Below are 25,244 nucleotides of genomic sequence, written 5' to 3' on the forward strand. Positions count from 1 at the left end.
AATTTTTTTTTTGGGTAAAATAGTATTAAAATTACATTACTAATTTATTATCTAACTTGTTTATCTGTTCCCATGAAATGTAATATGGCACTGACTTAAGCATTGTTATAGAAACATCTAGTGTTACGTTTTATGTTTCACTTAAACCACCCAGTGTGGTCTGATCAATAAGACAACAGGAATTTCTCTGGTCACTGTGGCAACTGGAATGTTATAATAAGTCTCACACCTCAGGCCAGAGTCTCTGGTTCTGCTCTTATGTAATCTACATACTCCTACGTACGCCTAGAGGCAAACGATGACAGACATTAGATTAAACTACATACTTCTCATTTCTTGTTTTGTTCAATACGGCACTGTTTTCAAAGGTCATCTCATTGCTTAGAAATGTCAATTCTCTAGGTTGTTGTCAAGAGTCCTTTTATTAGGGCTGAGAGTGGCAAAAGGGAAAAAACACATAATGAGTGTTCACCTGCAGCAAAGAGGAGTCTTGCAGGAAAGACTGTGTGTTGATGGAAAGGACAGGTCAGATCTCAGCAGAGCTGGACAACAAACGCGCAGTCCGGGTAGAGGTGGTTCCTGGTTCCCTGTAGTGGTGTCTCTCTCATGCCAATTCTGTATTTTCCCTCCCACCTCCACAATGAGGCTATTCATCAGCACACAGCAGAACGAACCGTGGAACTTTGGAAACCCTTCCCTAAGCTCTATGAAACAAGGGGCCTGTGGCAAGCCAGCTGGATGCATATGACTCATCCAACTACATAGCTTGCCAACAGTCAACTCCTAATCACTGCACAAACCAGCTAATAAACTAGGATGATATAGCATGATGCAGAGTAAGATTATTTCTGTGGATGGCACAGTGCCCTAACAAACCTGAAGATGAAATGCATTTCAGTTAAAGGGCAAGATGATTCATGTTGATATTTTTAGTTGGCATGTTGTGATTTGCCTTGGTAGGTTACCTACAGTATTTGGAAGCAACCTGTAACCAAACGGTCAGTTTTTCCCATTAACAGATATTGAACATGAATTGCATACCTTGAGAGAACCTGACAAACCTTTTCTGTGTAGCCTGCTTTGTGTGATGTCGATCGGACCTTCTTTTTTGTAATTTTGTTTTTCTTATGGTCTTTATATCCAATAAAGCAAAAACATTTAAAATATTAGTTTGGCTCAAGATTTTCTCGTCCCCATGTAAAACCTCCAATGTGTTACGCCGATAGGTTTTGAGGAATAGCTTTATTTATTGCAAGGCCTTTACTGACAGTAGACGGAAACTGGTGTAGTGCGGATATGTAGCCCATTGAATCCACGTCTCCAGCAAGGTACCACTTATAAACATGACGGGAGTTTTACCACTGGGCCGCGGCTCTACACGTTTTGAGAAAGAGGTGAACAGAAACAACGCAAGAAGAATAACGTTGACAAAAAGCGAAATATCTTAATTTAAGATATTGCTATCGGTGTCCAATGGAACTGTTTGTATATTCCAAGTTTCTTTCCGTGTTGCTTTAAAAGGGACACCAACACTGCTTAATTTGACCTCGATCTAATAACGTATTCCTCGCGCTTGTATAGCATGATTCCTTTGTGCGTAATATTGTTCAAGGAGTTGTGATAATACATATAACGCACCTTTACTCTGAACAGTAACTCTAGCTTGCTACTTCAAAGAACTTCCAGATATCTGCCACCCACGTCCAATGCGTTTGCGAGCTACCTGTAAGTCCGCATTTACACTTGAACATTCACACTACGTGCAAGTCAGTATTCACAATTTAACATAAAATCATATCTCGTTCGTGGAGGTCCTGTATGATTTTCTTTTCAGGCGCTGTGAGCTCAAACATAATAAATGTGTTACTATTTGAAGTCGACGACCTTAAATGCCCCATTTGCTAATGCTGTTCACAGGAGCATATTTGATGAGTTATTCTGCACAGCACTATGCCTCCATTACCAGGTGCTGAGTTGGTTCGAACCCCAGTCCACCTATACAGGTACCTTCTTAGATGTTGCAAGCAACTGCCAACCCGGGCAATGCAGCAACATTACCAACATGCAATACGACAGGTATGTTTGATTGTAGCCTTGCTATATAGTTATTCCATCAAAGGGATACTACATCAAATATGAATAGTTTTAACACATCTAATATTTAATGTAACGGGCTACGCTATTTAGCTTCTTCATTAGCAATTTGCTTCTTTGTGTCAAAATAGGGCTACAATAGTCACACAGACGAAGACGATCCTGAGAGGATTCAGCGTATAATTCTAAGAGCTATATCCGATGCAGACTGGATTCTCAATAAAGTAAGAATTGCAGTTACTGTTTTTAAAGTTATTTTAATTGACCAATCAGAAAATAGCATGCTGTTTCTGTAATATTTTCTCTTTCCATTGGTTTTTCAGTATAAGAAGTAAGAATATAAAGAGAAAACAAGAGACTGTTTGGTTCGTTACAGAGGTTCCCTGTGGAATGGGCCTTCATCAAATGGTCCAGCATTCTGCTACTTCTCCCAGGAAAATGAAGGTTAGTGTTTCCCAACCCTCTTCTGGGTGAACAACAAACAGTCCACGGTTGTAAACTAACACTACACTGTATTGAACCGGTCAAGGGCTTAGATATTCGTTTTATCTGTCTAGAACCAATATGTGGGCTTTCTGGTAGATCCCAAGAGTGTTGAGAAACACAAACATTGGAGTGTACCTGGCAATTCTATTCCTCTAAGCAATATTTGATCTGTACCATTACAATAGTTTAACCTGCATGTTTGACACTTTGACTATCTTGATTGCAATGTGTATTTATGTATTGTCACATCTCATCCTGCAACTGTATTGATTTTGCCATACATTACCATACCACTCATCAAACAATATACAATATTCATAAATATATTTTCCATAACTGTTAGTGTAAAATGTTGTGACCTTTGATCTCTATTTACCTACAGTGGCTCTCAAAGTATTCACCCACCTTGGATTTCCACATTTTATTATTTTAACTTTTAATCAAAATGTATTCAATTAGGAATTTTAGCCTCTGATCAACACAAAAAAATCCACAATATCAGAGTCAAAAATAAAATATACATATTTATTACAAATACAAATGGAATATAATTGATTGACAGCCATGAGTCTATTTGGATAAGTCTCTACCAGCTTTGCATATCTGGACAAAGCAATTTCTGCCCATTCTTTGTAAAATTGCCCCATGTTGGATGGGAACATTTGGCGAATGGCAATTTCCAACTCTGCTCATATTCTCAATTGGATTGAGGTCCAGGCTGTGACTGGGCCATTCCAGCACATTGACCTTTTTGTTTTTAAGCCTTTGCACTGTGACTTTGGCTGTATGTTTTGGGTAATTGGCATGCTGCATAATGAATCTCTTCCCAAGTCCCAGGTCTTTTGCAGAGTTTAGAATCAGATTTCTCTGTACTTTGCAGCACCCATTTTGCCCTGTATTTTCTCAAGCTTTCCCCTGACGCAGAGATGCATCCCCATAGTACTGTATGATGCTGCCATCACAATGCTTCATGGTTGGGATTGTGTTCTCTATATGACGTGCAGTGTCAGACTTGCGCTAAACTGCACTTAGTGTTGGGACTTAAGCTCTATTTTGGTCTCATCGACCATATCATCTCCTTTCACTTGATCTTAAATTCTCTCATAGGCCTTCTGGCGAACTCTTGCTGAGAGTTGATGTGTGTTGCTTTCAAGAATAGCTTTGTTTTTTCAGCTTTCTAATGAAGGCCACTTTTGTAAAGAACCTGGGCTATGGTTGCAACATGCACAGTGTCTCCCAGCTCAGCTGTGGAAGACTGCAACTCCTTTAGAGTGGTCATGGGTCTCTTGGTGGTCTCCTTGCCTGAAAACTTCACAATCATGCGATATGCTCTCAATTTCTGCATTATGTAATTTTCTGTGCTCTAAGGGATATCCAATGCCTTGGACAATGATTGGTGCTCTTAAATAACCTTATTACAGATGGTGACCCTTACCCTTGAGTTGACACTTAACCAATCTCACTCTCTCCATATCCAGCTCTGGAAAAAATTAAGAGACCACTGCACCTTTTCACTTAGGGGTGTACTCACTTTTGTTGCCAGTGGTTTAGACATTAATGGCTGCGTGTTGAGTTATTTTGAGGGTACAGCAAATTTACAATGTTATACAGGCTGTACACTCACTACTTTACATTGTAGCAAAGTGTAATTTCTTCAGTGTTGTCACATAAAGATATACTCAAATATTTACATAAATGTGAGGGGTGTACTCTCTTTTGTGAGGTACTGTATATACACGTGTGTGTGTGTGTGTGTGTGTGTGTGTGTGTGTGTGTGTGTGTGTGTGTGTGTGTGTGTGTGTGTGTGTGTGTGTGTGTGTGTGTGTGTGTGTGTGTGTGTGTGTGTGTGTGTGTGTGTGTGTGTGTGTGTGTGTGTGTGTGTGTGTGTGTGTGTGTGTGTGTGTGTGTGTGTGTGTGTACATGTATATACTGCTAAAAAAAATGAAGGGAACAAGTTATCATCACAGCAAGTCAAATAAACTTCAGGGAAATCAATCTGTCCAGTTAGGAAACATGAGTGGTTGTGAATCAATGACACCGGTTTTGGTGCAAATGAAAGTGACAACAGATGTACTGGAGAGGCAACAGCAAGACAACTCAGAAAAAAGGGAATGGTTTTACAGGTGGGGGCCACAAACAATTGCTCTCTCCTAATCCTTCCTGACTGATTCTTCTCTAGTTTTGTGGTTTGCTGGTGTCCTTGTTATTAGTGGTAACATGAGGTGGTACCTGCAGCCAATTCATGTTGCCCAGGTAGTCCAGCATCCATATGTGCCATCGCATGTTATGCTGTGTCTCCCAGTACAGTCTCAAGAGCATGGAGGAGATAACAGGAGAGAGCCCATTACACCAGGAGAGTTGGACAGGGCCGTAGAATGGCATCACCCCAGCAGCAGACCAGCGGGCTACAGGTGTATGTTTCTGACCAAACTGTCAGAAAGAGACTCCATGAGGCTGGCATGAGGGCCTGACGTCCTCCAGTGGGATCTTTGTTCACAGCCCCGCATTGTGCAGCTCGATTGACTTTCACCAGAAAACACCAGAATTGGTAGGTCTGCCATTGGTGCCTCGTTCTCTTCACAGATGAGAGCAGGTTCACACTGAGCATGTGACACACTTGAAAGAGTCTGGAGACGCTGTGGTGAACATTATGCTGCCTGCAACATCATCCAGCATGACCGGTTTGGTGGTGGTTCAGTGTTGGTCTGGAGAGGCATATCCTTGGAGGGTCACACAGACTTCCATGTGGTAGCCAACAATAACCTGACTGCTGTTAGTTACCGGAATGAAATCGTCAGACCTTACGCTGGTGCAGTGGGCCCTGGGTTCCTCATGTGGCCAGAGTGTGTAGGCAGTTTCTGGATGATGAAGGCACTGATGCCACTGACTGGCCCTCATGTTTCCCAGACCTGAATCCAATTGAGAACCTCTGGGACGTTATATATTGGTGCATCCAAGTAGCCCCACAGACTGTCCAGGAGCTCACTGATGCCTTGATCCAGGTCTGGGAGATCCTCCAGGACACCATCCGCTGTCTCATCAGGAGCATGCCCAGACATTGTTGGGAGTGCAAACATACACACAGTCACATTAGTTGCAGTGATGAAATTCACACAAGTTGGAACAGCCTGTAATTTCAATTGTTTACCTTAATTTTCTGTGTGAGTTTGAATCTAGCCCTCAACTTTTGGTGATTTTGGTTTCCACTGACCATTGTTACTTCATTTTGTTTGTCAACGAAATACACAATGTACTGTAAATCATTTTAAATATATTTTGTTCATCGACCTGATGTGTGATTTAAGTATTCCCTTAATTTTTTGAGCCTGTTACAATTCCAACAATATGTGGATGACCTTGGTGTGTTGGCTACCATGTCTAGGGTGATAGCTGCGGGAAGTTGCCTAGTGGTGTTTGGGGGTGCTGCAGTTCCCCCATCCTAGCCTCAGCACCCCCTGACAAGATTCGGAAATTCACTTTTAGCTTTTGTCTGCTACGGATGTGCGTGTTTTCAAAACATCATTCCACGGTGTGTTTTACGCAAGAGAACCGGTTGCTTCGTTAAAACACGTTGTCCCATAAAAGAAAGCGTTACAGAACGACGGGCTACATTTTGGGAAAAACTCAAGCGGAAAAGTTTCAGTGAGGTGATATTTGCCCCGAATTACAAGCACCTACCTCGTTGCGTTATAGGCAGATAGGTTATTTGAACAACTCCGGAGGAAAGAGAGAATTGATACACACCTAACGCAAGGTAAGAACCAATATAAGCATATGGATATTGCTTTCGTTGCATTTCTTAAGTTTGTAAGAGTTTATGCAGAGTTATGGCAATAAATGAGCACATTTAAAATAAAATAAAGCCTACATAACTTATTTTAAATTACTCGCATTTGCGAATTAAATAATATAATAAAAGCATTTTACCGATAATGACCTGAATTTATTTAACATGGGGATTAAAGTGTTCAATATTATTAATTCGCTTTTCAGATTAAACCGAATTGGGTTTGATATTAGGCAAAACAATATTGGATATGTGGCGAAAGAAGGGGACACGTTTAAATAGTTTCATGTATTGTTATCCCATTGAGGGAACTTCAGTTTTCTATATCTGTGCGTAACGTACAGAAGCCTAAAGGATTCACTCTCCATGATACTGCCAGGTAAGGTGCGATTTCTACCCGACAGGCAATGCAGAATATTCCGGAATTAAAAGTGTATCATACTGTGTGTGCTGTTTTATTTTAGCCTATCCCAACGTATTTGCCTCCTGGCTCTATTCCTTAAATGATAACGCTGGGTAAATTGGATGAAAGATTGAACAGTATGCTGTAAAATAAAGCAATAACGGTGAAATTAAAATGTATCTTTTCATATGAAGAATCCTACAAAAGTGAGATTCACCTGACATTCATATTCGTACCTCTGTTCAGTCTCCCTTCCACATTTTGGGAGTTAACAGGGTAATTGCCTTTGTCATCAGTCGTCTGTAATATTATTAATAACACAACTTTGTTATAGACTCCAATCCACATGTTAAATAGTGTACTACATTTTATATGGTCACACGGGTTTTTATTGATTTACTAAGAATCAATACATAAATGGAACCACTTTTCTGTATATCTTCTATATCCTTTTCAATAATGTTCATAGACATTTCAACTTTGATGCATAATATTCCATAAACAGCTGGCATACTTGTTCATACTTGAACAGGGCGTGCTTGGCAATGGGTGGATTAATTTATAGAATTCTATTTTAAAAAACACACAGCCTAAACATTATGGCGAATTGTGAGTTGGTCATTCAGTGCTGGCCAAACAAACTATTTAAATTGTTGAACAATGGTTTATTAATATACACTTAAAATTGTAAGACAACGACATATTTCTTCCTCCTGTAACATTGCAAGGATTTCAACAATGTTCTTACTTTTTGATTTGATTGTAATTTACTGTAAGCATTGTACACTCTTGATTTGATCAACTATTGAACATTTCCGTTAGCATAATACAAAATGTTGCACTATGGTGTTTTAGGGATCGTCATGAAAGTGCAAAACCGCTGATTGCATATGAGTAAAACATTCGAACCTAGAATTAACCTTTAAATACCTTTAGAAGTATTCCCCTCCAAAGGAAAAAGATGTACAGATTTTATCTGGATTGTACACTATAAAAAATAAATGTTAGTTTACGGCCGGGGTGTCAAACCGGTTTGAACTGGGAACCAATTTATAGGAAAAACCAAAAACCTGCAGACACTCGGCCCTCCGTGGAACTGGTCTGACACCTCTGGTTTACTGTAATTTACTTTACATTTTACATGTCATTCTCTGTATTTCAGAATGACAGTAAAATTCTGTTTTACCTTACACATTAAAACCTTTATTGAACATTTGTCCTGTAAAATAACTGGTCTGTTATCAGGAAACACAAGAATTCCACTGTTTTATTATTGATATCCCAGCATGGTTTGTGGCAGTTCATTTTGTTAATGTTTGTTTGTTGTAATTGGTATGGTGACAGAGCTTTTTAAAAAAAAAATAAAAAAAAGCCTTATTCTTTAAGTACAGTGTAACCCTTTGGAATTTTTTGGGGGATTATGGTCGTGTTTGTGTGCCAACCATAGAAAAGAAGACTATTATTTTTGGTATGATGCTGCTTTATATGGATTGCTTTGGGAGCTCTGACTCTCACACTCATAACATTGTATCTGGTAGAAGTTGGTAAGGCATGAGTCATCAAAATACAAATAGCTGATGTATAAATGCAATAAACATGAAGAACAAACATTTTTAAAAGCTATTGATGACTACAACAAAAGGGAGAATTTGGGGGAGAAAATGGGTTCCTGCTGTGAAATTACATCAATATACTTTATTTTAAGTAAAGTACATTTTCCGTATTTCTACAGATTAATAATGAAATTTCACGCTATGTAGTTTTACAACATACATCTGCCAGAACATTACCGTTATTGGACCCTTTATATATAGTGGGGAGAACAGGTATTTGATACAATGGAACGGAATCTAAAACAAAAATCCAGAAAATCACATTGTATGATTTTTAAGTAATTAATTTGCATTTTATTGCATGACATAAGTATTTGATACATCAGAAAAGCAGAACTTAATATTTGGTACAGAAACCTTTGTTTGCAATTACAGAGATCATACGTTTCCTGGTTTGCACACATTGCAGCAGGGATTTTGGCCCACTCCTCCATACAGACCCTCTCCAGATCCTTCAGGTTTCGGGACTGTCGCTGGGCAATACGGACTTTCAGCTCCCTCCAAATATTTTCTATTGGTTTCAGGTCTGGAGACTGGCTAGACCACTCCAGGACCTTGAGATGCTTCTTATGCTGTGTGTTTCCGGTCGTTGTCATGCTGGAAGACCCAGCCACGACCCATCTTCAATGCTCTTACTGAGGGAAGGAGGTTGTTGGCCAAGATCTCGCGATACATTGCCCCATCCATCCATCCTCCCCTCAATACGGTGCAGTCGTCCTATCCCCTTTGCAGAAAAGCATCCCCAAAGTAGGATGTTTCCACCTCCATGCTTCACAGTTGGAATGGTGTTCTTGGGGTTGTACTCATCCTTCTTCCTCCAAACACGGCGAGTGGAGTTTAGACCAAAAACTCTATTTTTGTCTCATCAGACCACATGACCTTCTCCCATTCCTCCTCTGGATCATCATACTTGTTCTCCCCACTGTATGTCATTTTTAGTAGCTCACTAACTACATGAGATCTAATAAATGTGGTGTGTTTCTTTACCTCGCCTCTAAGAGTTACGTCTCTTATTCTTTCCAAATTTCAGACACTTTCACATTTCTTTAAATTTTACCTGTGAAGGACGGTTTTACAATAGCTTACTATCTAAAGACCAATGGATTCATAGACAAGTGATGTGGGTTCGTTAAACTAACCTGAAAGGTGACAGAAATCCAGATGACCTATAAAATTAAAACCACTTGTACTTAGGTTACTGACCAGTGGCGTCGTTAGGCCTGGGCGTCCGGGGCTATAGCCCTGAATTTTTTATGAACAGCCCCGGATCTCAAATTGACCAAAATAAATAATAATAAAAAAATATTCCTTTAAAAACAAATTGTCTGAGATGCTTTCTGATCACTACATCAGCTTAGCATCCTAAGTGTCATAACATCCAATTTGTAATTAATGCCTTTCTCCATCACAGCAGAATTTGGAATGTCAATGATGAACAATAGTGTCTTGTGAGGTAATTGATATCTTGTGAGCTGGTTAGAAGAAATCTTATGAAGACATCTGATGACACTGAGCAAGTTGAAGACAGAAAACTACTTAAAAACATCACAAAACATTCAAGCAAAGCAAATTGTTTCAATTCTGCATTATAAGACTACAAAAATACTTAAAAACACAATGTGTTTTGTTAGTTTTCACTGTCTTTATGTTTCTTTGTTTTCTGCAACAATAAACATTATGTATTCTAATTAAATAACGAGTTACTGTTTAGAGGAATGGCATTAATACATTATTTTGTGGCTTTGAACATTTACGCCATACTGTAGCTACATACAGTAGCGTGAGCGGAGCCGGCCAAGAAGAGCGAAATAGTGAGTGACTGACTTGCAACAGGTCCTGCCTTCGAATCTCATTACAATCAAAGCCAATTATGCATTCGGATTTGTTCCGGATAGAGAAAAACGTTGCTGGCTACAACCCTCAGTAGCTGCGTTATAGTACGCCTGAAATGAAACTGTTCACGGTTATATTGTGACTATTTCTGGTGGATTTTCAAAGTACACATACGTGCATGCTTTTTGGGTCAGGGTAGACAAAAACTTTGCTGGCTACAACCTTCAGTTGCTACGTTATAGTAAGCCTAAAATAAAACTGTTTATATTGCGACTATTTCTGTTGGATTTTCGAAGTACAGTAAAAGAGTAGGGGTTTCCACGATTCTCATTTTTTCACTTGACAAAAAAGTAAGTTATCGTCAACCTATATTGATAGTTATTGTATCAGTGTAATTCACGAATGAAAGAAGAAAAAAAATTATTTGTGCGATGAAATAGCTTTGGCTGTTCATATTCAGTCCCGCTAGAAATTGCTAAAATCTTATGACTATTCCAAGTAGTGATTTAGATAGGCTGCTAGTAAGCATTTAAATGGCTAATATGCTGTTAAAACGGCCAGTGGCAAAAGCCATACATTTCTTAGATGCTATTTGTGGTGGAGGTAAACTTTATAAGAAACGTTAGTCAGTTTAACACAATTCTTAATAGTGTCCAAACTCGGCAAAATGTTAATGCTCCACAAAATGATCTACTGTTGAGATGCTATACTGACAATAGGTATATTTAATAGGTACATCTAGTTCTATGGTCAGATGAATGTAAAGTCTTTCATTTGGCAAGATTGTCAAATAGCTTGTGTGCATGGAGATGACATCTTATTGTATTGAATTTTACCTCAATGGTTGCATGAGTATAATTTGACTTAGTGTATGATCAAATTGATCAGCAACAATTACATTTTATATAGTATTTATTTGCTAATCTATACCAATGCGTCCAATTGTCCTTTGGAATGTGATAAAACAATAGAATAAATACAAGATATCTGTTTGACATGAGGATGATAAATTGTAAGACTGTCTACATAATAGGCAAGCGCAAGAGCACCATAATATAGTTTACAATTAATGGCTATTGTATTGTAGGTCCTTTATCACTCACCTCACCATCCACCATACAGTCCCCTGCCTCTGGCTCAGATTCACCCTGCTAAACTAGCGAAATAACCTACTCAGACACAATGGACATTCCCTCAGCAGTTCGGATTTCAATTGCTCTTGTAGAACCGGACGTATACAACGTGACATATCGTATTAAGCTGTGAACACCCATTCATTTATCAGCGTACTTTCTTTTTTCACTGAAGGAACGTTTGGTCAGTTCCACAACTTCCACACGTTCCGAATGCAACCACAAACAATAGTAAATTATTTCCTATCATATTGGTTTAAATTATTTAGAGCCGTTTAGTAGATTTGACCTTTAGAGAGCCTGACAGAAAGTTAAGTTATATCGACACTCATTTAGGTTTCGCAAACATGTTCCTCGTCAACAAATGCATGTGCAGTCTCTATGGATTTTACTTAAAATATTGGGGTTTCATGTTTTCTTCGTTATCAACAAGTTGTTAAAAAAAAAGATGTCCAATTCTGTTTTCTTAGTTGCACTGGGAAGAAAACTGAATTGAGATTATAAGTAGGTAATTTGCATTTAACCTGTATTGCCTGGATACATTTAAATAATTTTGTTTAGCTAGCTAATAAGCCTAACATTACCAGCTAATTTACCATCCATACTCCATAAATCAAAGTAAGTCGCTCTAGGTCAAATTAACTTTCCTAAAACACGTAGAGGGTAAAGCATACAACTGATTTATGGAGAAATGTTTTTCTACAGAACGCAATTAGAATGTGGAAAAAATAAGACATGCATGTCGTTAACACTGCCATCTTAATCTTGCTTGATCATGTACAGTAAATTCAGGTGTACATGCGGTGTGAATGCAGACCCATAATCTATGATACCTCATTCCCATTTTCATGTAATTGGGGTTAAAAACAAGATTATCTGAGTAAATCGTAAAAGGGAGCTTTTCTACCTGACAAATGAAGCCACGTAACAATGGAGGTACGTTATGCGACCAGCAGATGGAGGCAAACCCTGACCTGATGAGCACCTTTGTCCCCCCCAGGCAACACACCTGGGTTTCATCCACCTGCATATCATTGCCAGGTTCTAGATATGTCTCCTGGGTATTATTATTATTATACACCACACCTGGAAACTTCATGAAGAAACTTTTTTGTTAATAACCAAGTGTTTTGTTAATAACCATACAAGGAAGCTTTTACATACTTTTTAATATAATTGTTTTGTTTCTTACCGGCACCAATATTCTCCAAAGAAGGACCCTATTTGTTATTCCAATATAAATATTTTCATTTTGACCATTTCACCTGTATGCTTGGCTCAGTTTTTAAAGATACGCACTACAACAAATACCCAAAGGGGATTGGTAACATAACTGAGGGGTCCTTTAATTCACTCTTATTCTCATTGTTTCTGTAGCAAAGGAAGGTGCCAAACAGACTGATCAAGCTTAGCATAGCTGGGATACTGGATTGTGGGTTAGCTACATGTTTAGGAGTATATCATCCACTTCAAGAGACACTGTTATTTGGGGTATCTTTGGTATTATAACCATGTTTATCTGTGTGTGATCTGATGGCTTGGGCAAGTGTTAATTGCTAAATTAGAGGCGACAATGTGCCACCGTGTCTCGTTCTTCTATGGACGTTATAAGTCGATAGTGATTGGTTCTATTCTTGCAGAGAGGCTGTTGGATCCATTTAAGGAACCCATTTCCAATATTACATTTCTGCAAGTCTACAAATAGATAGGACTATTGAACTTGGTCAAAGTAATCAGTACATACAACAAGATCCACATTTGTTAACCTTTGTGAATACTGAAGAGTTACCCAATTTTGATTAATTATCTTCTGTAGTTAATTGTGATTATTTGCAATTTAACAATGTTTATAAAGTGAGCAGGAGAGGTTTGGGAACCACTGTATTAGACCAGGGTTTTATGGCCCTTAAATTTAACCTGTTAAATTACCACAATAACTGACAATGTGAATTTATAGAATAGAAGATTGCCGGTCCCTGATCCCATAGTTCTACCGTTATGCTCTAGATCAGTGGTTCCCAACTCGGGTCCTTGAGTACCCCCAGCAGCACACATTTTTGTTGTAGCCCTGGACAAGCACACCCAATTCAACTCAATGAGAGCCTGATAATTAGTTGACAAATTGAATTGGCTGTGCTTGGCTACAATGAAAATGTGCACTGTTGGGGGTACTAGAGGACCATGATTGGGAACCACTGCTCTAGATCAAAGCATCAGGTACAATAAGTCTTATATTTGGTTACTGTATGAAACACATGTCAGCCCCTTTATCTGGAGATCTTCTGAGTGTGTAGACATTTGATCCAACCCTGAATCTCATCTTAGCTTTTGAAGGCATTGTCCTTTAACTGTTGTTTCAGCTAAAATGTGGTTATAATAGGGGTCAGGTGATGGCCTTCAAACAGTAGCTTTCCTATGAAATAATGGGTCACTAGTGTTTATTCAACTAAGTTGATTGGACGGCGCTTCACTTTATAGACAGACAATAACCCAAAACATACTGCGAAAGCAACCCAGGTTTTTTTTTATGGCAAATACGTGGTATATTCTGCAATTGCCAAGTCAATCACCTGATCTCAACACAATCGAGCATGCATTTCACATGCTGAATACAAAACTTAAGGCAGAAAGCCCAATGAACAAACAACTAAAGACAGCTGCAGTAAAGGCTTGGCAAAGCATTACAAAGGAGGAAACCCAGCGTTTGGTGATGCCCATGCATTCCAGACTTCAAGCAGTCATTGCCTGCAAAGGATTCTCAACAAAGTATTAATAATGAAAATTTTATTTATGATTGTGTTAATTTGTCCAATTACATTTGAGCCCCTTTAATAAGGATACTGTTTATGAAAATGGTTGCAATTCCTAAACATTTCATGCAATATTCTTGTTCAACCCCTTGAATTAAAGCTGAAAGTCTGCACTCTAATTGCATCTCGGTTGTTTCATTTTCAATTTATTGTGTTGGTGTACAGAGCCCAAATTATGAAAATGTTGTCCAAATATGTCTGGACCTAACTGCATGTGAGACTTTGTAGGGGCAGATTTACACTATGTGTAAATAGTAACCTTCTTTGTTAAACACAAGAAAAACAAATAAAGGATTGTATAAACTGTAGGACAATGTCTTAATGTCACAATTAATGAAACCCTCAGGTGACAAGAAAGTGAAGGAGTACAAGCTTAGGGTTCTGTCTCCAAGGCAATGGTCCAAGACTTTTAATAAAATAAATTTTCAACACAAAGTGCAACAGTGCTGGATAACAATAAAATCAAAAACAAAAGCCTAACTCCTTTCAGAGCATTTCAGAAACATTCTTCCAGTCCCTCTCTGTAACGAAACAGCTAAGCTGTTCACTGATGTGTATGCAAAATTAATCAACAGAAATCAACCACACTGTTCCTTTCTGGCTTGGTCTTTCAACTCAGTTAGCGTTTGGTGGCACGTGTTTAGTCTGGTTGGGGTTTCTTCCAAGCACTCTGCATTCAAGGTCTTCTTCCTCCCAGAGACAAACCGGTCTTCCAAAGCCAGGTTAAAATACCTCATGCTGTCACCAAGGTATTGTCTGCTGGTGTGTATAATTAGTCTCTTTACGTATTTGGATACCACCCCTCCTGGCCAGCAGATGCAGCCAACGAGTAGGGATATACCAACAATCATACATCAATCCTCACTTCATCACACGTTTAAAAAATACTCTATGTACTGGTACTCTAGTTTTGGTCTTTCTCACACACAAGGCACTGTGTCAAAAAAATGTAACAGAAAGAGTTTACTTCATGTCTGCTCATCTACTCATCTCTTAAAATGTGCCAGTTAGCTAACTACCATTAGTTACACTCAGTACAGTACAGTAGCTCTGATATTGTGAAGCTAGTTTGATGAATGCACTATGCCAGACTTTGTTCTCTCACAATTTCCTTTCTCACCAGCCGTTTTGGTCAATTAGCCAGTATAGAAAATATTATCTAGATATACTGGGGAATTCTAGAGAGAGTACAGCTTATAATCTTCTTAAATTGCAAAGCAGCATTTAGATTCCAATTTAGCTATGGCTATCATGGATAGTTGAAAAAGCATTGCCAACTGAGAATTCATGTTAATTTTGAAATAATTAACATAACAAAGAAGTTTTTAAATCCACTTTTGGCGGAAACCTCCTTTCAAAAGATCTACTAGATAAATGGGCAATATCAAGTCTCATTTGAGCTTTGCAAAAAGCTCTTTTTTAGATTCCGAGACCAACTGACAAAAAGAGCAGTGGTCAAATGAGACCAAAAATGTAATGTTTTGGCCTGAATGCAAAACAATATGTCTGGTGAAAACCCAATACGCCTTTCCACCCAAAGAACACCATGTCTACAGTAAAGCATGGACGGTGGCAGCATCCTGTTGTGGGGATGTTTCTCTTTAGTAGGGACTGGAGTGCTTGTCAGGAGCGAAGGGAAAATGGACAGTGCAAAATACAGACATGTTCTTGAGGAGAAACTTCAGCCCCCTGCCGGCAAATTAAAAATGTGAAGATGGGTCATGTTTCAACAAGACAATTACCCAAAGCACATCCTCAAAGCAACTGTACAGTGGATGAAGGACAAGAAAATTTATGTCCTTCCGTGCCCTAGTCAGATTAGTTCTAACAGCCGCCTGATCCTGCAAGCCTACACTGAAATGTTATACAGATATGACTCTGGTCATATGAGTAGGCTTAAGTTTGGAGTCAGCTACCACTGGCTCCAAACCACTAGTCAAGGGCACCAACCTTAATCCCGTCGAGAATATGTGGAATGACTTGAAGAGTGCGGTCACCATGCAATTTGACTTAGCTTGAACAAATCTGCAAGGAAGAATGGGCAAATATTGCACAGTCTTGGTTTGCACAGTGAGAAAAGTTTTCAAAGAGACTCGTGGCTGTAATACAAGCAAAAGCTGGTTCCACCAAGTATTAACTAAGGGGGTGTTAAGGTATCCAAATTGGGTATTTTACTGTTTTAATTTGAATTAAATAATTTAATTAAAAAAGATATATATTTAATTTCACTTGGATATTGTCGGTTAATGTGTGTAAATAAAGCTGTGAATTTTTTTTTTTTTAGTGTATTTTAATTTCAGGCTGAAAGGCAACAAAATTTGTGCATTTTGAAAGAGGGTGGTGACTTTCCATATCCACTGAATACTAAATGTTTGTTTAGATGAATTATGGTGAGACAGTTCTCAATTCTCTCAGACAAATCCTACAAGCCCATATTTTGTCGCACTTGGACTACTGTCCAGCTGTGTGGTGAACTGCAGCAAAGGACAAATGCAAATTGCAGTATGTCCAGAAATTTGCAACATTTATAGGAGTTTGGTGCACACAATGCACAAATGTAAATGCCTTTTAGTGTTGCTCTGGAGGAACAACTGACTGTTTCTCTGTTGGTCTTGGTGCTGAGTGTAAATGTGTTGAGGGTTCTAAGTTCCGACATGCATCATCACCTAGCATGAAACTAGAGGTCTGTCCAGAAAGCACTAAATGGACTCATGACATCATGGTACTCTTTGCCATCCCAGGTAATTTAAAGCTAATAATAAAACCAGATATAAACCAGATATAACTGATAAAAGAACACTTTGCTGCACAAAGAAGAGTCACAGACATGGTTATGAATTATGGACATTATTATTGTATATTTTATTGTTGTATTTTTGTAGGGCTTTAGCTACTATTTATATTTTTATGTACTGTCCTGTGCTGTGTTCTGATTTCTGTTTCAACCTAAGTATTAGTAGTTGTTAACTAGACAGGGCCTAATGGGGATCTGAAAAAAAAAAATGGTGCGCTATAGTGGCCAGTATAACACTATTCTTCTTGTTGGTAGACATGACCCATTGCCAATATACCACAAACCCGCAAGATGCAATATTTCTATTATGAACTGATTACCAATGCAAATGGAGATTACCTCATGGTATAGGACAGGGCTGCTTAATCCTGGTCCTGGAGATCTACCATCCAGTAGGTTTTCTCTCCAATCCCAGTTGTGACTAAATTTACTTAGCTTTTCAATAGAACATTTAATTATTGTCATATAGTGCTTCATAGCAATGCATTTCTTTTAGACTAGAGTTATGGAGATGGAGGTGCTTCAAGATGATGAAACCAAAATAACTTGCCAGACTGAACTTAAGAGGGTAAGAATTAAGGCTAAAGGAAAATATTTTTAGTTTTAGTTTTGTTAAAGTAAGCAACAAGTTTAACCTGTTTCATCATCCCATAGTGGGAAACTAGAGTTGACAGATGTGTGTTTTCGATACCTGTGCGTAATGTAAAGGATGGATCAAGTCTTCATGACACCCTGCACCACCAAGCAGTCAAGGTGCGTCTTGTACAAAGTGAAACAATGTAATACAATACTCTTTGGTACCATGCCCACACTTATTAGACTGTTGTCTTAATTTAGGAATCCAGTTGAAATGTAGTTTTATATTTTATAAAATATTTAACTATTAAATATACAACTAACTTGGAATTGAATTTTCTCTTTTTCATTTTCATGTTTAGAGTCTACCATGTACATCAAAAGTTTGTGAAAGTTCTCATATAACACCCAAGGCTCTTGTGTGCTTTGCCAAAGATGCCTCTCTTGAGATTCTACCCCAGGCAATCGACTTAATTAACCAGTACTACAACTCCCTCAAAATGTAAGTAATACTTTTCTAAAGATGATTATTATAATGATTATGATCCCTAAATTGTTCAACCCTTTGTCTGACAAACAGTATCACATATCTAAGTGATAGTGTAATATTGCAATGTTGCTTAGACCATTGTAATACTACCATAATATTTGTGTCAGAAATCCAATTTGAAATGGGTGAAAATGTACATCTATGCTGCCTACATTGCAGCCGCTGCCGGTTGTTGAGTTAGATAACTAAAAGCTATTTAGCTAGCTAGCTTTTGGTGTAAAATATAGTATATTTAAAATAATGTGAAGCACTGGTTTGTGAGCTACATTGGTTTTCCCTAACCTTATTTTATTTTGTTTAATATTAATTTAGACCAGCTACAGTATGTCTGCTATATTGTTAGCATCCTACCTACTTTCAAACTTAAGAAATTCAGCCCTTTGGTCCACAAAAAATGGTAGCAATGGATTGCTCGTTTGTTTGGGTCTTTGTCAAACTAAGGCCATTTATTTGGGTAGTAAATGTTTTTATTAAAAAAATACACCGATCAGCCATAACGTTATGACCACCTGCCTAATATTGTGTAGTTCCCCATTTTCCCCGCAAAAACAGCCCTGATGAACCGAGGCATGGACTCCACTAGATCTCTGAAGGTATGCTGTGGTATCTGGCACCGAGACGTTAGCAGCAGATCCTTTAAGTCCTGTAAGTTGTGAGGTGGGGCCTCCATGGATCAGACCTGTTTGTCCAGCACATCACACAGATGCTCGATTGGATTGAGATCTGGGGAATTTGGAGGCCAATTCAACACCTCTAGTTCTGATGCTCACTCGCCCATTGTAGGCGCTTTCAGCAGTGGACAGGGGTAAGCATGGGCACCCTGACTGGGCTGCAGATACGCAACCCTCATACGCAACAAACTGCAATGCACTGTGTTCTGATACCTTTCTATCAGTACCCTGATTACATTTTCCATCAATTTCAGCTACAGTATATCGTCTGTTGGATCAGACCACACAGGCCAGCCTTTGCTCCCTACATGCATCAATTGAGACATGGCCACCCATGACCCTGTTGCCGGTTCACAGCTTTTTCTTCCTAAGACCAATTTTGATAGGTACTGAACACTGCAGACCGGGAAAACCCACAAGGACTGCAGTTTTGGAGAGGCTCTGACCCAGTCATCTAGCCATCACAATTTGGCCCTTGTCAAAGTCGCTCAGATCCTTAAGCTTGCCCATTTTTCCTGCTTCTAACACTTCAACTTCAAAGACAGAATGTTCACTTGCTGTCTATCTCATCATCATGGCACCCACCCCCTGACATGTGCCATGACAACAAGATTATCAGTGTTATTCACTTCACCTGTCAGTGGTCATAATGTTATGGCTGATCAGTGTACAGTGGGGAGAACAAGTATTTGATACACTGCTGATTTTGCAGGTTTTCCTACTTACAAAGCATGTAGAGGTCTGTAATTTTTATCATAGGTACACTTCATCTGTGAGAGACGGAATCGAAAACAAAAATCCAGAAAATCACATTGTATGATTTTTTTATAATTAATTTGCATTTTATTGCATGATATAAGTATTTGATCACCTACCAACCAGTATGAATTCCGGCTCTCACAGACCTGTTAGTTTTTCTTTAAGAAGCCCTCCTGTTCTCCACTCATTACCTGTATTAACTGCACCTGTTTGAACTCGTTACCTGTATAAAAGACACCTGTTCACACACTCAATCAAACAGACTCCAACTTCTCCACAATGGCCAAGACCAGAGAGCTGTGTAAGGACATCAGGGATAAAATTGTAGACCCGCACAAGGCTGGGATGGACTACAGGACAATAGGCAAGCAGCTTGGTGAGAAGGCAACAACTGTTATTAGAAAATGGAAGAAGTTCAAGATGATGGTCAATCTCCCTCAGTCTGGGGCTCCATGCAAGATCTCACCTCGTGGGGCATCAATGACCATGAAAAATGTGAGGGATCAGCCCAGACTTACACGGCAGGACCTGGTCAATGACCTGAAGAGAGCTGGGACCACAGGCTCAAAGAAAACCATTAGTAACACACTACGTTGTCATGGATTAAAATCCTGCAGCGCACGCAAGGTCCCCCTGCTCAAGCCAGCGCATGTCCAGGCCCGTCTGAAGTTTGCCAATGACCATCTGGATGATCCCGAGGAGGAATGGGAGAATGTCATGTTGTCTGATGAGACCACTGTACATTGATATCATATATAAATACATTAATATAATGTATATTATAATTTTTTACAATCAAACATTTACTATCCAAATAAATTACTTTATTTTGACTTTCAGGTGCCTAAGACATTTGCACAGTATTGTGTGTTATTTTGGGGAGAGATCAGCCATCCTCCAGCATATATTAGCTATCCATCAACCATACACTTTTGCATAAATTCCAGTCCACCTCAATTTTCAAAATGTCAATTAATTCTCTTCTTTGTTCAGCACACGTTAATTGTGTGTACCTAAGTATGTATGTATGTACACTGAGGCCAGATGATCGACCCTGTTTTAGGTGGTCCCGGTATCAAAGGTGGGATTTTACCCATGTTTGGCTTACTATTGTACAGTCGCCCTTTTCACTGGCCAGATTTCAGGAACTGTAGGAGGGAGGATTGGAGGAGCTACTATCAGTCAAATCAACTTGTTGCACAATATCATCTTAAATACCATGTTTCTATTAATGAATATTTAGAAAAACCATGTCCCCAATGTTGTGTCATGAATTTCTAACAGATATTTCCATCTCTGTCCATGCAACTGCTTGCATGAAAGTACTATCATCTGTGGTGCACATTTCTCACAAATTAATATTTGGCATGATTATAGCAAGGTTACTTAACTTACCTTTAGTTGGATTTCAAAGATTGTGTGCATATTTCAGTAAAACATCTTAAAATAATCCTGTTTAATGGTTCCTTGAATAACTTTTTCAAGAACCGTTTGGGGTTGATTTTTTACTACCTTTATTTTCTAATTATATGATTCTAATCAATATAACAATAATACAATTGTTTAATTATAGTTTTTTTATGATTTAGGCCGAAAATATAATACGTTTTTCTAATTATTTGCTTGTTTTACATGACCTACGTATTGTTTTTCCTCAATTGCATAGCCCCAAAATTAAACAGCACCATGCCAGATTGGAAGAAATTGCAATGGAGATTAATACCACAGGAACATATCAACTCACTTCAGAGGAATTAGTGTTTGGTGCTCAGCATGCATGGAGGAATGCCCCAAGATGCATTGGCAGGATTCAGTGGTCCAACTTACAGGTAACAGATGACTTGGCATGCTTACAAGGTAGAATATATATGATCTTTTATCAATATCTATTTATGTGTTATGTTTTTAATTCATGCAAATGTGTGTGTGTGTGTGTGTGTGTGTGTATGTGTGTTGTACTATGTGGAATGAATGCAACATGTTATTTTTTTCAAATGTACTGCAGGTATTTGATGCCAGAAAATGCAGGACAACTCAGGACATGTTCCAGTATCTGTGTGAACATTTACAGTTTGCCACAAATGGAGGAAATTTAAGGTAAAAGCTCACATTGGAAGTGTAAGGTAATGTGAGGCAGAGGGCAAAACTACTGTATTATATCGCAAAGATTTTCATCTGTAGATGGCTCAGGATAAGAGTTTCTAATGCCCCTTTTACATTTAATTTCTTACACTTACAGTTCGTAGTTTACATTTCTATTATCCTGAAAGTCGCGGTGGATACATTTCATACGGTGTTGTACTGGTCCACTGTAGGAGTCAAACTCAGGCATTGCAAGTGTCATTTCCAGTTTTTATTTTAATTTTATTTTACCAGGCAAGTCAATTAAGAGCAAATTCTAATTCTCAATAGCAAAAAGGCTCCTTTTGGGAAATGTTTACGGGGATTAAATAAAGAGACAGACAACACAGATAGAATGGCAAAGCACAGAACTAACAAAGAGACATTAAAACCAATCACACAGAAACCACTAAACTGTAAAAGAAACACGAAGAAAACAGAGAATGATAAGTACATGACAACAGCATACATGATAAATGAAACTGACCAGGAAACAGACAATAAACAATGCAAAAGGCACACAAATATGTTTGCAACATGAAGGCAAAGGCAACAATGGCAGAACTACTGTGAAGAGGCACATCACTTGAAGGCACATGGGTTCATAAAGAATTAACGATTACAAAGGAAAAACCAAAGTTATTTTTAACCTTGACCTGTAGCTTGACAATGTGATGACAGAAAGGCAGTGTGCTGAATAGCCAAACTCCCAAGAACAATCACAACAGGGGCAAATGGGCTATTCTTCCTACGCAACCACCTTTGTTTTAGAGATGTATAGAATAGGTTTAAGAGCAGAGAAAGCTTTGTGGATGCTAAGATGGATACGAAGAAAAAAAATGTTTTGGTCCCACACACAATATTGCAAATGTTATTGCATCTATATCTAAATGCTTCTGTTTGTGCCCCTAAACTATGCAAAATATAATGTTATTAAATGTGAATAACATAAAAAAGACAACACAATTACAAATGGCTATTACTGTAAAATAATCTCAGGATATACATAATGGAAAGTGACCAGTGTTCAACATCAGTACCAGTGTAAATTATGTTGAACAAAAGCTTGGAGTAGTTGTGTTTGCATGTAGGTGTACATAATGTGTGTGCTTTATACCCTTATTTTACTTTGATTGATATAATTTTGCTAATCCCTGGAGAAAATGTGGGTTTAACAGCAGCCTGAAGAGATAAAAATATAATATAAAAAAAAATTATAATACATAAAAATATAATATTACAAATGTATTATAACAAGATTATAGTTAAAGTGGTGACATTTGGGGTTTAGGCTGAGTATCTGCAGAAGCACTGTGTGACAACTGCTGAAATAATAAGGGTTTTATAAAGAAAATACATTTGATTGATTGATTTGAGATTGGTTGAATAAAAGTATTTCTTGGGTGTTCTCAAAACTGATTGTCTACATTGCAGTTCCTGCTGAGAAGTAGTCATTGTGAGCGTGAGAATCGCTGATCAGGAAGAAGTTTTATTTGCTCGAGCGTAAATCAGTTACCTATTCAATATGTGCACAAATCATTAGTCATTGTACGGTCTGATGGCTGTCAGCATAAAGGAATGCCTGAAGTGCTCCGCCTGCACCAGCGGGGAAAGAGCCGAGAAGCTCTTTCCCCGCTGGTAAGAAAGTTAGTTCAGGTAAAGTTAGTTGACGAGAAAGTTAGTTATCTCCACCTATGTTGATAGTTACTGTATCAGTGTGATTCAAGAATGGCTAATAAGCTGTTAAAACGGCCAGTAGCAAAAGCCATACAGTTCATAGATTCTATTTGTGGTGGAGATAAACTTAATAAGAAATGTTAGTCAGTTTAACACGATTCCTAATGATGTCTAGCGAAATATTACTGGCAAATAAGCTTTTTAAATGGCCAGTGGCAAAAGTTATACAGTTCATAGATGCTATTTGTGGTGGAGGTACACTTAATATGAAACGTTAGTCAGTTTAGCACAATGCTTAGTGGTGTCAAACAACATATTCAAACTCAGTGTGATGTTAATGTGTGACAAAATTATCTAATGATGAAATGCAATACCAACTCCAAACAAGTTTATACCTCTGTGGCTTAGTGGTGAAAGACACAGCCTCTTATGTGGGAGACCTGTGTTTGAATCCCAGGTGGGCAACAATAATCAGTACTTTTTATTGAGGGCCGGCTGAACTAGGCTTGCCTGCTTTCTTGTTTTCTGAAGAAAGTGCCCTGAAGGGCATGCATTGTGTCATGGCTGTTACGATTGGCTGACCTCATCAGCCTATGATGAGTTGTCGTATCAGCCAGTTATTTAGCCAGAGAGTATTTTCTTGTTAGTGCATACTAGAACTTTACATGGGTCCTCTGGGACTGCAATGTCAAATTTCTGAGTTTGAAGAGGCACTTTTGCACTTTCTTCACAACAGTGTTGGTGTTTATGGACTAATTCAGATCCTCTGTCATGAGCACAGCAACAAACCTGACCCTTTCCACATGCTGAACCACATGGAACATTAACCTGTAACTTACAATGTTAAGTGTGTGAAGCCATCATAAACTACCGACCAAAGAACCCTACCCCCAACACCCAGCGACACCCAGGACAATTAAACAGGTTCTACGCTCACTTCGACAGGGACAACATAGATCCAGTCATTAAATCTGAGCTCCCTCCAGACGACTTCCCCTTCAAAATATCCATCACAAATGTGTTGTCTGCACTGAGCAGGGTGAATGCGCGCAAGACTGCTGGTCCTGATGGCATGTGCTCAGAGCATGTGCTGGGCAGCTTGCTGAGGTCTTTACTGACATTTTCAACCTGTCACTGGCCCAGGCGGTCGTCCCCACGTGCTTCAAGACCACAACCTTTGTGCCCGTGCCGAAGCAGTCGACTGCTTCAAGCCTGAATGACTTCCGACCTGTGGCACTTACCCCCACGATCATGAAGTGCTTTGAAAGACTGGTCCTGGCCCGCCTTAAGTCCTGCCTCCCCCCAACACTGGATCCCTACCAGTTTGCTTACCGATCAAACAGGTCTACAGAGGATGCCATCTCCACGGCTCTACACTCTGCCCTGACCCACCTGGACAAACCCAACACCTGTGTGAGAATGTTGTTCATAGACTTTAGCTCAGCATTCAACATGCTCATCCCCTCTAGGCTGGTCAACAAACTCAATGACCTAGGGATCAGCTCCTCTCTCTGCAACTGGACTTTGGACATCCTTACCAACAAACCCCAGTCTGTCAGGTTAGATAACTTCACCTCCTCCATTGAGGATTACAGGAAGTCTAAAGGCTTCAGTCACACCCCAGATCTCATCAATGGAACTGAGGTAGAGCGTTTGGCCAGCTTCAAATTCCTGGGTGTCCACATCTCTGAGGACCTCTCATTGATCCTCAACACCTCAACCCTGGTCAAAAAGGCGCAGCAGTGCTTTTTTTTGAGGAGGATGAAGTAGGCCTGACTGTCTTCCAAGATCCTTGTGAACTTTTACCGCTGCACAATTGAAAACATTCTGAAAAACGTCCAGCACATCACTGGTGCCCAGCTCCCAACCATCGTAGACCTCCAGTGCAAGTGATGTCTGCATAGGACGCGCAACATCATCAGGGACCCTTCACATCC

At 39.0% G+C, this 25,244-nt stretch overlaps 2 protein-coding genes across 5 annotated transcripts in view; both read left to right on the forward strand.

The window, feature by feature from the left end:
- The first annotated feature begins 1,610 nt into the window (after positions 1 to 1,610).
- lyrm9 (LYR motif containing 9) lies at positions 1,611 to 2,916 on the forward strand. Its single transcript, XM_010875830.3, has 4 exons — positions 1,611 to 1,725; positions 1,918 to 2,076; positions 2,226 to 2,318; positions 2,418 to 2,916. Exons 2-4 carry the CDS (start codon positions 1,951 to 1,953, stop codon positions 2,427 to 2,429), a joined length of 231 nt encoding a protein of 76 aa, XP_010874132.1. The 5' UTR covers positions 1,611 to 1,725; positions 1,918 to 1,950; the 3' UTR covers positions 2,430 to 2,916.
- The window catches only part of LOC109615805 (nitric oxide synthase, inducible), a 38,211-nt gene continuing 15,199 nt past the window's right edge, over positions 2,233 to 25,244 (forward strand). For 2 of the 4 annotated variants that reach the window (XM_020046513.3, XM_020046518.3), the window contains exons 1-7: positions 2,233 to 2,318; positions 2,418 to 2,538; positions 17,450 to 17,521; positions 17,608 to 17,706; positions 17,892 to 18,031; positions 21,176 to 21,338; positions 21,515 to 21,606. In XM_020046513.3, coding sequence (XP_019902072.2) covers positions 2,296 to 2,318; positions 2,418 to 2,538; positions 17,450 to 17,521; positions 17,608 to 17,706; positions 17,892 to 18,031; positions 21,176 to 21,338; positions 21,515 to 21,606 — 710 coding nt within the window. In that variant the 5' untranslated portion in view covers positions 2,233 to 2,295. Of the gene's footprint in view, positions 2,319 to 2,417; positions 2,539 to 5,843; positions 6,335 to 17,449; positions 17,522 to 17,607; positions 17,707 to 17,891; positions 18,032 to 21,175; positions 21,339 to 21,514; positions 21,607 to 25,244 lie in introns of those variants that run through there. The other 2 variants (XM_020046517.3, XM_034291470.1) reach the window with 2 other exon arrangements.

This window comes from Esox lucius, chromosome 1, assembly GCF_011004845.1.
Source record: "Esox lucius isolate fEsoLuc1 chromosome 1, fEsoLuc1.pri, whole genome shotgun sequence".
Classification (NCBI taxonomy): Eukaryota; Metazoa; Chordata; class Actinopteri; order Esociformes; family Esocidae; genus Esox; species Esox lucius.

Excerpts from the sequence above, each read along its gene's own strand:
- lyrm9 (XM_010875830.3), top strand. The coding sequence starts at position 1,951 with ATGCCTCCATTACCAGGTGCTGAGTTGGTTCGAACCCCAGTCCACCTA. Across the intron at positions 2,077-2,225 it reads ACCAACATGCAATACGACAG|GGCTACAATAGTCACACAGA; the intron begins GTATGTTTGATT and ends GTGTCAAAATAG.